The 12745-nt window shown below is 44.1% G+C and overlaps 1 protein-coding gene and 1 non-coding gene across 2 annotated transcripts in view; both read right to left on the bottom strand.

Annotated features, from left to right (window-relative positions):
* The window catches only part of betaCOP (coatomer subunit beta), a 42160-nt gene extending 31239 nt beyond the window's left edge, over positions 1–10921 (bottom strand). Inside the window, exons 1-4 of the mRNA XM_075674743.1 lie at positions 10824–10921; positions 10443–10544; positions 9481–10088; positions 3528–3665 (exon numbers count right to left, since the gene is read on the bottom strand). Of these exons, the coding sequence (XP_075530858.1) occupies positions 3528–3665; positions 9481–10088; positions 10443–10533 (837 nt within the window). The 5' untranslated portion in view covers positions 10534–10544; positions 10824–10921. The remainder of the gene's footprint in view (positions 1–3527; positions 3666–9480; positions 10089–10442; positions 10545–10823) is intronic.
* A 1409-nt stretch (positions 10922–12330) lies between these two features.
* Positions 12331–12403, bottom strand: TRNAS-UGA (transfer RNA serine (anticodon UGA)). The gene has a single exon. It is a non-coding gene; the product is annotated as a tRNA-Ser (tRNA).
* Between the last annotated feature and the right edge of the window lie 342 nt (positions 12404–12745).

Here is a 12745-nt window from a genome sequence, read left to right as displayed (position 1 = left end):
AATCATAAATCTGGATTCGCAAGCAGGACGTTATATGTGACGAATGATTCATGTGATATGTGACGTAAATCGAATCTCTCCGCAGCTAGCATTTACACAACAGAGGATGACAGTACAGACAGAAGCCCTCGCATGGGCAACAGTGTATAGAGCAAATGCAACAAAGCCAAAAATCCCAATGGTTATTTGGCTCACCACCTATCGTGGAGTGCTTCGTGCGGACCGAGGAAGCGGCGCGAGAACAGGTGACATACGAGTTTGCCAGCGCTGCGTGCACAATTCACAAACTACTAAACGCAAAATGGTGACCCGTAAAGAGGGGAAAAGGGAGCTTCAACACGCAGAAGAGGGGAGAGGATGGGGTTCCTTAGGATATAATGACACCTTAAAGGGACACCAAAGGTTACCAGAAAGTCAAGTTAAAGTGGTAGAGCAATGTTCTAGAATGTCTAAGGTGTCAATCTAATCGCGAACAGAGCTTTAGTAACAGAGCAATTGAGGTAAATGCATGACACGATTTAAGACCCCCCAGCGACATTCCGGTACTAGCCCGATGACGAAAGCACTCCTCATAATTTGTGTTACTAATACTCAACTACTCGTATTAAAATATCATTTCATTCGATTATAAGACGAAAGGAAATGCTACTTGTCTACGTCTATTCGATTCTAAGAAAAAATAACATTTTGACGTTACCCTTCAGTAGAATGGGTGGTCGAATGGTTTCGTTTTCGCTCGACTCTGCGCGCTCGACTCTGCGCCGCGCACGCTTTGGAGTTTCAGTAGTTTCGTTATCGCGTCGTGCTGTGCGGGTTCTGCTGGCTCGCGAAACTTTCATTTAGAACAAGCAGTGAGAATGCCACGTCCTTGTGATGTCGTGGGAAGCCTTCGTTGCTTTCCCGCTCCTGAGAGCCGGTGTTGAGGCCGCCGTCGTAGTACGCAACGACGCCGGCAGCGCGAGCCCTCAGCAGCAGGTCGCGCTCGTCAGTGCTCAAATCGCTGAAGTTGAGCCCAGCATCACAAGCCAATCTGTCGTTGTCAGGGTCCATTGTGACGAGCGTCGAAGTTTGCGTCATAGAATAAAGTACCAGCTTATTGTCGCGCATTTCTCCTTCCGCTAGCCACCATACTCCCGCTTTCGCTCTGCTGTCGGCTCTGTCTTGGTTTCTGGCCGCACATTTGCGTTTTGCGCAGAAAAGCCGTAGCGCCGTCTGCGGACGCCGTTCTACTCACCGATGGCGCAACGTCACTATGAGACCATGATGTCAGTACTCCTCGATCGGAGGGCGGGCAATTTGAACTGCGCTAGAGGTACGCGGACGCTTCAGAACGCATTTTCTCTTAAAATAAGTCTCTCGTTGGCATGAAACAAGCGTTTCTAGGTTTCTGGGATGGTATTTCAACAGTCCACATTCACTTAAGAGTAACCTTTAGTGTCCCTTTAAATGACAAAGAATCTTGCCTTGAAGTATAGCTTCATGGCATTGCATGCCACACTTCCATGAAGCCACAGTGCAAGGCTTATAAGAATAATAATAATAATAATAATAATAATAATAATAATAATAATAATAATAATATCACCACCAAAGCACTCCATACAGATGGCTAACCAGCAAAGCTGAAACGTGCGACCCCGGTGTTTATCACTCGGTTAATCCTAACAGTTCATTAAATGACAGCTTGGTAGGCTGCTGGATCCTCGGTACGCAGTTGCTGCTTGCACTCTGCTGCATGAGCCTGTTCTTGTGCCCAGGCTGCAGCATCGGCACAGTGTAGATGAGTTCGTTCCCGGCTCTGCTTGCAGCAATGATTATCAAAAGTTGTGCTCCCCAGGAGAACGTATGACACGTGGCCTACCCATTTCGGAGCTGGAGAGCAACATCACTACTGATGCAGCCAATCGCACGCCCCCCCCCCCTCTCTCTCCTTTTTTTCTCGCGCATGCGCATAGGGTTTTGCTAGAAGAGTTTTTGGCATACAAGCGATGGATGGACGAATTGGCTGGCCGTATACAGCTTTGCTGTAATAATAAGCATATGCTCACCAGAATATAGCTAATGCAAGAGAATTTCTTTATAATAAATCCAACATGAAACTTCCTTTGTTACATCCAATACTCACTATAAGCATACATTTTTACTTGCCAACCTGTGAACATTGAAGTTCGTGGACATGCTCGTGGACATGACAAAGGAAGGGGGTGATGGAGCAGCACACACTTTTGTTTTCCCTGAGCACATGTGTTTTGTAAGATACACATGCACATTATTTAAGCTTACTTACAGTTAGACGCAGCACATAAGCAGCAGAAAGCTAGGTACTGCAGAGACTTAAAAGCAATGCAGCGTTTTTAGATCACAGTCACTATTTCAGTGACCTTGCTTTAGCTGATTTTAGTGTGCTTCAAGAAGTTGTCTCAATAAATTTGCTCGAGGCACAGTAGCCCTCCTTAGCCTCTCGCACTGCCACAAAAGGAAGGCACAAGCATCATCGCAATTTCCTGTGCATTTCTCAATGCCTACCGCATTCTTCAACACCCTGAAGTAGTTTTTGGGAAGAGAAACTACTTCTCATAAAACTTTATGCAACATTAGTAAAATCATAGAACAAGCCGAAATTTTAAATCTTTACGATGAATTCAGGAGAGTTGGCAGGTATGTATATTCGATAGATGCTAACACTGGCAAGAAACATCTTACATACTTTATTATATCCAATAACTCATTATATAAATATTCGACATTGTGAAAATGTGGTCATGACCACACACTAAGAAACGAAAAATGGAGTTTATTTCTCACTCCAACAACCTGCTTATAGCAAGTGAAGTCTTAACAACGAGGGAATGCAGCAAGACAATTCTTTGCAAGCAAGCCAAACAGGACAGGTGAAGTTATCTTTGCCTTTTTCACAAGGTCTGAAAAGACTGGTTAAAAGGTGTAGCGGTTGGGCCACTGTGCTGCAGCTGAAGTTCTCAAAACTTGCTGAGAACAGTCTTTGGCTCCTTTAGTACGACATGTAGTCTATCTTTACTGATACACAATTAACTAGGTCTGAGCAGACGACCTCAAAATAAATGATGTCACGGCGAGCTGGCATGGGAACTACTAAGGCGCCGCCAGCACCCACCTCTCATATCTTGATTTATTAGGCCTCCTCTCACAGTAAGAGCGATTTTCTATTTATATTTGTATTAAGAATCTTGAAACTATCGAAAAGAATGCAGAGAGTAAAAGAGCCATGAAGCTAGCAACAGCAGTAAAAAAAAATTTTTTTTAAAGGTGATCTTGTATTGTTGAGCATGTTATAGCAGCAATGACGGCAGGAAGGTGGTTCCATATGACACTTAGTCTAGGGACAAATGAATTATTACACAAGTTTGTGCCACAAGACAGTAAGCCCACTTTGTAACAGTGATCAGTTCTAGCTGATATGTTCGTTTTTCTAGTATAAGTAGGAGGGCAATTTATTCATATGGCTCAACTTTAGTGTCTGTTTAATGTGTTGAAAGGGATCGGCCCACCTTGATAGCAGTGGGTGCGGCTGATAGAGTGACAAGGGTTCCGGCAGCCTCGTACCGCACAGCAGGGCTACTGGAGTTCAGCAGGTTGTAGATGCACCGGATGAAACGTGACCTTTCAGCCGGGTTGGCATGGCACACCTTTGCAATGATAAGCAAGAACCCATGTCAGTGATCATGTCGAAGAAGACGTTTGATATTTCAACCTCCATAGAGAATTTTATCTGTGATCTTTGAAGCAAAGGCCACTGGTCAAATCAAAATAAACACATTTCAAATTTTATACAAGACATCCGCTCATAATCTTGTCAACAAGAGTCCATGACTAAGTTAATAAATGCATGTTGGAGATAATTAAGCTTCCATAAGTTACAGTCAACCAAAACGGTTTATGACCATGAGATCTAAGAAAACATTGAATTTCAAAGCAATTTCTTACTGCAGCTAGTAAAACTAAACTATGCTGTTTGCATATGGGTCATTCCACGCCAAATCAACCAGCGTTTTTTCGACCATCACAGATATAGCTGGAAAAATTTCCACATGTTCGTTAGAGTTCAAAACACATCCTCCATGTTTATTTTTCCTTGCAAAAATTTTGTAGAATTTTGACGACCTTTTGTTTTTCCGGCCAAGCTGAGCTAGACGGCATCAATCAACATTTTTTTCTCAAAGACACACTGTGTGATCCACTCCTTCAAATTGCGTTTGTGGCAACCCAAAGATGCGATGTGACTGTAAAAATTGCAAATGTTATAAATATTCGAATACTTCGATTGGTTCTGGCCCTAGCAAAAGCGTGTAAAATTGCACAGTTTGAGTTTTTTTCTCGGAACGTAGAAAAACCTGGAAGTCAAACATAGAATATATGCCGGTAGCCCAGTTAACATAGTACAGCTAAAAAATATTTAAAGTATCCAAGCTTTAGCCGTTCGCATGAGAAAAAATTTTCAAGTTTCATTTTTTTGCAAGAAGCTCCATATTCAAGGTAAAAAAAGGGGCCTTGGTGGTCGGTCTAAAAATACATGCATTACATCATTAGATAGCCCTACGTGTCTACTATGCATGTGGGAAGTTATAAAAAGGTATTATTTTTTAAACGCAAGAAATAATTTTTTGAATTTTCGTGTCAGCAACGACTTTTTTCCAACGCGAGAGTCAATATAGGTAGAGCACTGATTCCGGTGCTCCGCGGCCCAGGCTTGCTGGCCTGGGATCCAGACGACAAAGCTAGCATCGTCTGCAACGCAGACGAAAGGCAGACGGTGTGAACATCTGCATTTCATTGCGAAGAGACGCACGCTTCAGTGCAATGCGGCTTGTGCTTGGTGTGTGCCAGGTAAAGCATCCTCCAATTGCACATGGAACTTCACGACCGCTTAATTTCCCCAGAGAATCCTGCAAATTTGCAAGGTATGTTTCATACATTCATAAATTGAAATTTACAAATAAGTATAAATTAAACGCAGAAAGAGCACTCGCATCATTCACGCAACACATTATAAATAAAATCTAGCCCTCAAATCGGTGAATGTATTTTCTATTTTCAGATGAACACCTTTTGCCCTGCTCACTGGGACCCAAAGACTGTCATAAGACGACACAAGTGAAAAAGACCTGCCTGATTAGAACTGACCGCCTAGATGAACGTGAACTTAGTCTTCTGGTATTGCGTGCGAAAAGCGACAAGGACAGTTTAGAAACAGTATGTGCACACCATTATTACGTCTATATTAAGAAGTTCACGACACTATGTGCGTCAAAGATGTGCTCGGACCCTTTCTCCGACCATGGGTCAAACCGTCGGGGTACGTGGGTCATATCTCTGGGCCTCGCTACAGCAGTGTCTCTCTTGGGGCTGGTTCCTGGTGAAAGACTCTGTCCGCAATGTAAAGTCAGGTGTTTCCAAATGCGGGCGATGTTAGACGCAGCCAATAAGTGCTTGGCAGATTGTGAAACAATATGCGAGTCTACATTTGAAGGGAATGCATCCACCTCAACAAGCTGTGCTGCATCACGAGATGGCACTGGAAGGACCTCGAGCAGAAAACGGAAGCGCCATGAGGAAGAAGCGGATGTTGCAGGCGGCACCTTGCCCAATGATGACAGTAAAGATGCTCAAGTGCAAAGCGTAGCCTATGAAATGGCACCAACCACCGCACTTGCGGAAGACTATAAAAAGCTTCTTGAAGACGTGAGAGATCGATTCGTACGAGAAAGAAAACGGTCGAAAAAAATTTCTCTTCTGGCATTGGCGCCTCGTTCATGGTCCCGAAAAAAAGTTGCTGAGTACTTTGGTGCATCCGAAAGTCAAGTTCGCATTGCTATGAAAAGTAGGCAACAGGGAGGAATTTTGGGCTCTCCTACATCAAAGTTAAGTAGACCGCTAGACGACAGAACAATAAGGAGCATAATAAAGTTCTATGAGGATGACCATACATCCGTCTGTCTTCCAGGCAAGAAAGACGTCGTCCGAGGCAAGCAAAAAAAGATTGCTGCTAATGAATTTTAAGGAAGCGCACGAGGAATGGAAGAAAAGTCACACAGAGCTGAAGTGCGGCTTTTCTAAGTTCGCCTACCTGAGGCCACGCCACTGTTTACTTGTCGGTGCTCCGGGAACGCACTCCGTTTGTGTTTGAATTTACCACCAAAATGTAAAATTGATGCTGCAGTCCTTGGGCATTTTACAAACAATCGATTCGCTCCTTCAGATAGGACTGTGTGTGAGATAACGAATGAATGCTGTATGACCGGTATATGCAGCAATTGCCCAGGAGATTCGTCGCTCAAATCGCTGATATTGAGCTCTCCTGCACTGAACCGGGATTTGGCAGCAAGTATTTCTGTCCGTCAGTGGGCTAGTGGAGTGCGGTGCCGATTGGAAACAATGTTGTTTACCCATAATGACTTCGTAGACCGTCTCCTTGAGATGATAAGCGACTTAAAATCGCATCACTTTGTCAGCAAGCACCAAGCTCGGCACCTACGCAATTTGAAGACCGCTCTCACGCCTGCAGAAGCCATAGTTATAATGGATTTCTCTGAAAACTACAGCTTTCTCATTCAGAGCGCCCCACAGTCAATATACTGGGACAACTCTCAAGCAACAGTACACCCGATTGTAGTCTACTCTCGCTCGACGGACTCTTCTGATGAACCATATGTGCAATGCTACGTAGTGATATCCGACTGCCTCGACCATACGACTGCCGCTGTTTCGACATTTCAGCAGGTGCTGATGGAACAACTTAAAGTAGACATGCCGCTGGTAGAACATGTGCACTACTTTTCTGATGGGGCTGCTTCCCAGTATAAGAACAGAAAGACTTTTGCAAACCTGTGCTACCACAAGGAAGATTTTAGTTTGGATGCTACATGACATTTTTTTTGCTACATCACACGGAAAAAGTGCCTGTGATGGGGTGGGTGGCACCCTGAAACGGTTGGCTGCCAAGGCAAGCCTACAAAGGCCTTTCTCAAGGCAGATTTTGACACCATTTGAGCTGTACAAGTGGGCACGTGAAAGCCTTTTACATATAAAACCAATTTGGGTGCCGGAGAGTGCAATATCTAAGCGGGAGGTCGAACTGTTGTCCAGGTTTGCGAATGCTATGCGAATTAACGGAACCAGGTCTTTACATTATTTTCAGCCGACGTCACTTTCTCAACTAAAAGTTGCATTCATGTCTTCGTCGAAGACAAGAACAGTTAAAGCTGTTCGACAGCCGGCACCTGCTCGGCCATAAAAGTGATACGGGCTATGTTCAGGCTAATGTATTCAAACGCGGTTGACATAAAATTTTCGTAGCCATGGAAAAAAAAGTCAGGGATACGGCGTTGGAAATCGCCTGTCTTGGTTTGCATACAATAAAAAAGCCACAAGCCCCTTCCTGAATAGTTCCTTGGGCTCACTTTGTTGCCAATATGTCTTTGCAGGACGGCTACGCTTCATATATGTACGCTGTTTAGGTGATCCACATACTGATAATTAAAAAAATAATTTCTTGCGTTTAAAAAATAATACCTTTTTAAAACTTCCCACATGCATAGTAGACACGTAGGGCTATCTAATGATGGAATGCATATATTTTTAGGCCGACCACCAAGGCCCCTTTTTTTACCTTGAATATGGGGCTTTTTGCAAAAAAATGGAATTTTAAAATGTTTTTTCATGCGAACGGCTAAAGCTTCGATACTTTAAATATTTTTTAGCTGTACTATGTTAACTGGGCTACCGGCATATATTCTATGTTTGACTTCCAGGTTTTTCTACGTTCCGAGAAAAAAACTCAAACTGTGCAATTTTACACGCTTTTGCTAGGGCCAGAACCAATCGAAGTATTCGAATATTTATAACATTTGCAATTTTTGCAGTCACATCGCATCTTTGGGTTGCCACAAACGCAATTTGAAGGAGTGGATCACACAGTGTGTCTTTGAGAAAAAATGTTGATTGATGCCGTCTAGCTCAGCTTGGCAGGAAAAACAAAGTGTCGTCAAAATTCTACACAATTTTTGCAAGGAAAAATAAACATGGAGGATGAGTTTTGAACTCTAACAAACATGTGGAAATTTTTTCAGCTATATCTGTGATGGTCGAAAAAACGCTGGTTGATTTGGCGTGGAATGACCCATATGCTAGTAGAGGCTGGAAATCCAAATATCAAGCTGCACTCTGAGGCTGCAGAGATATTCAGCTTTTCCTCAAATGCCACGGTCCATAAAGCTTTTGTGGTCGGGTGAACACTCATTCACAAATTTTCTTAAATAAGCGTTCTGGGCCGCAATTTTGTAGTGATGCCTTTTCCAGATGCTAACGCCTTTCACGCTTTTCACGCTTTTTGTGCCTCGGGCAGAGCGTCGAACGCAGCCACTCACGAATGCAAAAAGTGCCGAACGGCATTAGCATTGGGAAAAGGCATCACTGCAGCCTTGAACAAAATTTATGGTTATGTAACCCATGCAACTTTGCCAGCCTTTGCTTTTATGAGCTTGTGACCCAGAGTGCTTCAAACACACCAGCTGCGAAACTCCCTACAACCCATTGTTTCAGAATCTGGATACCGTGACCAACTAGTTCAAATGACTGTTGTTGTCATGTCACATAACGACAAGAAAACTAAGCCTAGAACACCACTTTCCACAGCACCACAACCTGAAAAAAGTAAAAATGGTAGTACACTGTAGGCAAAACGAAATAAACAAAACTTCCAGTCTGGATAGCTTGATTTAGTGGGACTTGCCATTTTGAGTGCTGTTCAAGAGGAGAAAGAGAACACATTGAAAGCAAAGTTTCAGTTTATCTTGTAGTAGTTGTGAATCATTCATAAAATCCCTGCAGATTTATGCCCGGAGCATGCCTGGAGTTGATGCTTAGTTTTTTAAATTTATTCCTACCGTAAGCCTTTTCGAGGCTTATACAGGAGGAGTAATTGAATACAGATATAATATTACAGAACAGTTTGATTACATATATGTGTGTGTGTGTATGTGTGTCTAAACACAAGTAAATAAGGAACCACATAATTACAGTATTCAAAAGAGCATCAACAAAAACAGCCCATATGCCATGACACCCTGTCAAACAAGCTAAACAACAATAAAAAGCAACAGGCATCACAATTTGCAGCATTTCTTAGTAGAACTGAAAGAACATTGCTTTCACACTTGTTGCAGCCTCGTCGACACTGTTAGTATTTATAACATTGCTTCGCAGCCAGTTTCTCAATTCAACAGATGACAGGGAAAACAAACAATTGTATATCACACATTTCGAAATGAGAGGCACAATGCATTTCTATATGATTAGATTGACCCAAATTAAATAAATGTATCTACAAACTCTGGCTCTAACAAAGGATTGTACAAACGTAAAGCAAGTGTTCATTTGCTCTGACATCTCTTAAAGGCTTCGAGTTGAACAGGCATCTACATGTTGCATTAATCAATCGATTACCTTGTAGATGAGCTCCACGATGACCAGCTGCAGGATATCACCAAAGGACTGGACCTGATCAAGGCAGGAGTCGAGGTAGGCCAGAGCTCGCTCCTGGTCCACGTGCACGAGCATCATGAATGCGTTGCGTTTGCAGGACATGTCCTGTTCGGCTTCCAGAAAGTTGGCGACCAGTTCAGGCGCATCAGGGATGAGGAAGTCGAAGCTCTTGTAGATGGTGAACACGGCGAGGACCGCGTTTCGCCGCACATAGGAGTGGCGGTGCTCGAGGCAGGCGCGGATGGCCGGCATGAGCGGCTCGAGCAGCTCGGCCTCGCGCAGCTTGCACAGGAAGCGCAGCGTGGAGCCGCGGATGAACTCGTTGGGGTGCTGAAGGTCCTTGCGGTAGGCGTCGCAGACCAGGATCATCTCCTGCAGCAGCTTGCCGTCGGGACTCGTCTTGGGGACGATCTCCCAGAAGATGAGCAGCAGCTTCTTGAGGGTGTGGTCTTGCAAGGGCAGCACGAAGCGGATGATGGTCATCAGCAAGGACGGGTACTTCTCGCCGTTCAGCATCAGCTGGATCGTCTTGCGCAGAGCCTCGGCCTTGGTCTTCATGTCCCCCTTCTCTGCATGTGCAGGATCACATTGCGGCCAACTAAATACCGCATCACCAGCGTTAAAAGGAAAGAAAAATCGAGACAGGAGATGACGCGACAACAGGGCAACGGAGTATCAGGAACCTCAACTTTCTGCCAGTGTGCCTCAGCATGTTATCGGCGCTGGCGTAGTTAGAATGACACACAACTGCAACTTTATGCGAGCTTGCCGTCAGTGACTGATGTTCCCAGTCTTCTTGTGGGGAACAGAAAATAACTTGTCCTTCTTTATGTTCACAGAATATAAAACTTTTGTTGTTATTTACATGCACCGAGTTTCCTACATGTGACAGATAAACGAATGGAATGAATATGTCTTTTTACCCAGGTCATTTCGCAGTTGCATCTCATTGGGGGGCTCCGAGTCGGTCGGTATGTTGAGCAGGGTGTAACAGGGCTGGTCAGCGACCGCCATGGCTGAAATGTCTGAAACAGAAAACGGCCGTGCTGTCGGTCATCCGCTACAACAAACGGGAACGGAGACGCTGAACCCCGAACAGCCCCGTTTCGGCACGAAATGAGTAAAAGTGCGAAACAGCCACAGCAGTCGGGTCGAAACACGGAATCAGCCTCGTAAAGGAACACTCTGAAAGCGCAAAGCACCTTATTAGACAAATTGGCCGTCGTTGTGTCTTTCAAATTCTCAGCAATACACTGAACAATTGCCCATTATTTTAGAAGCCAGCAGAGAAAACATGAACTTACTCGTATGATTTCGGGTAGACGATGAGCTCCTGCAACGCCAACACGACACCGGCTCAACGATTGGCTACTGGCTACGCCACGCTACGACTGCTGCGCTTATGCAATAGCCAACAATATCCAGAACGTCACCCACGTCGCCACCAATAACATCGACATCAACCAGGTTTCGTTAATAAATTATTCCCTCTAAAAAAAGTTTACACCCTGTGGAAAGTAGCGAGCGCCGAGTTTTCAAGAAAGGAAACGCAAGCAAAGCAGATGACGATTATTTTTGTGTGGTAGGTACACTCTAAAAACAGCTTGCACCCTTTGGGGTGTATATTTGTCCCACAACGATAATCGTCATCAGCCTTGCTTGCGTTTCCTTTCTTGAAAACTCGGCGCTCGCTACTTGCCTGTCGACAATGCTGCGTTACACAGATAACGCGCATGCCGTTCGTGACTGGGAAGTACCGGGTTTGCAGCGTTAAAGAAAGGAAACGCGGGCAAGACAGATGACGATTATCGTTGTGGGACAAATATACACACCAAAGGGTGCAGCTGTTTTTAGAGTGTACACTCTAAAAACAGTTTGCACCCTTTGGGGTATATATTTGTCCCACAACGATAATCGTCATCTGCCTTGCTTGCGTTTCCTTTCTTGAAAACTCGGCGCTCGCTACTTTCCTGTCGGAAATGCTGCGTCACACTGATAACGCGCATGCCGTTTGTCACCGGGAAGTACCGGGCTCGCAGCGTTAAAGAAAGGAAGCACGGGCAAGACAGATGACGATTATTGTTGTGGGACAAATATACACCCCAAAGGGTCCAACTGTTCTTAGAGTGTACACACTCCAAAGGGCGTACCTTTGTCTACACTCTTACACCCTAAGAAGAGTTTACACCCTTTGGAGTGCCCCTTCTGCCACACAACGATAATCGTCATCTGCCTTGATACGTTTCCTTTCTTTAACGCTGCGAGCCCGGAACTTTCCAGTAACGAACGGCATGCGCGTTATCAGCATGACATAGCATTCCTGACAGGAAAGTAACGAGCGCAGCGTTAGAAAGGAAATGCGGGCAAGGCAGATGACGATTATCGTTGTGTGGCAAATAAACACTCAAAGGGTGTAAACTTTTTTAGAGTGTACACTCTTAAGGAAAAAAACACCCTTTTGCCGCACAACGATAATCGTCATCTGTCTTGTCCGCATTCCCTTTCTTTAACGCGGCGAGCCCGGTACTTTGCAGTAACGAACGGCATGCGCGTTATCAGAATGACATAGCATTCCCGACAGGAAAGTAGCAAGCACCGAGTTTTCAAGAAAGGAAACGCAAGCAAGGCCCATGATGATTACTGTTGATATATATATATATATATGTATTATATATATATATATATGTAGTCATATCATGTGAAGCCAACAAACACTGACACCAAGGACAACATAGGGCAATTACTTGTGCTTAATAAATGTAATGAAGAAACGATAAATTAATAGAAATTAAAGTGGATGAAAAAACAGCTTGCCGCAGGTGGGAGCCGAACCCACAACCTTCGCATTTCACGTGCGATGCTCTACCAATTGAGCTACCGCGGCGCTGTTTCCCCATCCACTTTCTTGGGTATTTATGTGTACTAGTAGAACCCTGGGAGTGTTAACCAGCGCCATCACTCATCACTCACTCAGTTCGGTTTCCATCTGCGGCAGGCTGTTTTTTCATCCACTTTAATTTCCATTAATTTATCGTTTCTTCATTACATTTATTAAGCACAAGTAATTTCCCCTATGTTGTCCTTGGTGTCAGTGTTTGTTGGCTTCACATGATATGACTAATAATAATCGGGCCCCTCGGTTAACCCCCTTTCTTCTCGTTTATATATATATATATATATATATATATATATATATATATATATATATATATATATATATATATAT

This window comes from Dermacentor variabilis, chromosome 11 (assembly GCF_050947875.1).
Source record: "Dermacentor variabilis isolate Ectoservices chromosome 11, ASM5094787v1, whole genome shotgun sequence".
Classification (NCBI taxonomy): Eukaryota; Metazoa; Arthropoda; class Arachnida; order Ixodida; family Ixodidae; genus Dermacentor; species Dermacentor variabilis.
This window is presented reverse-complemented; position numbering and strand designations above follow the sequence as displayed.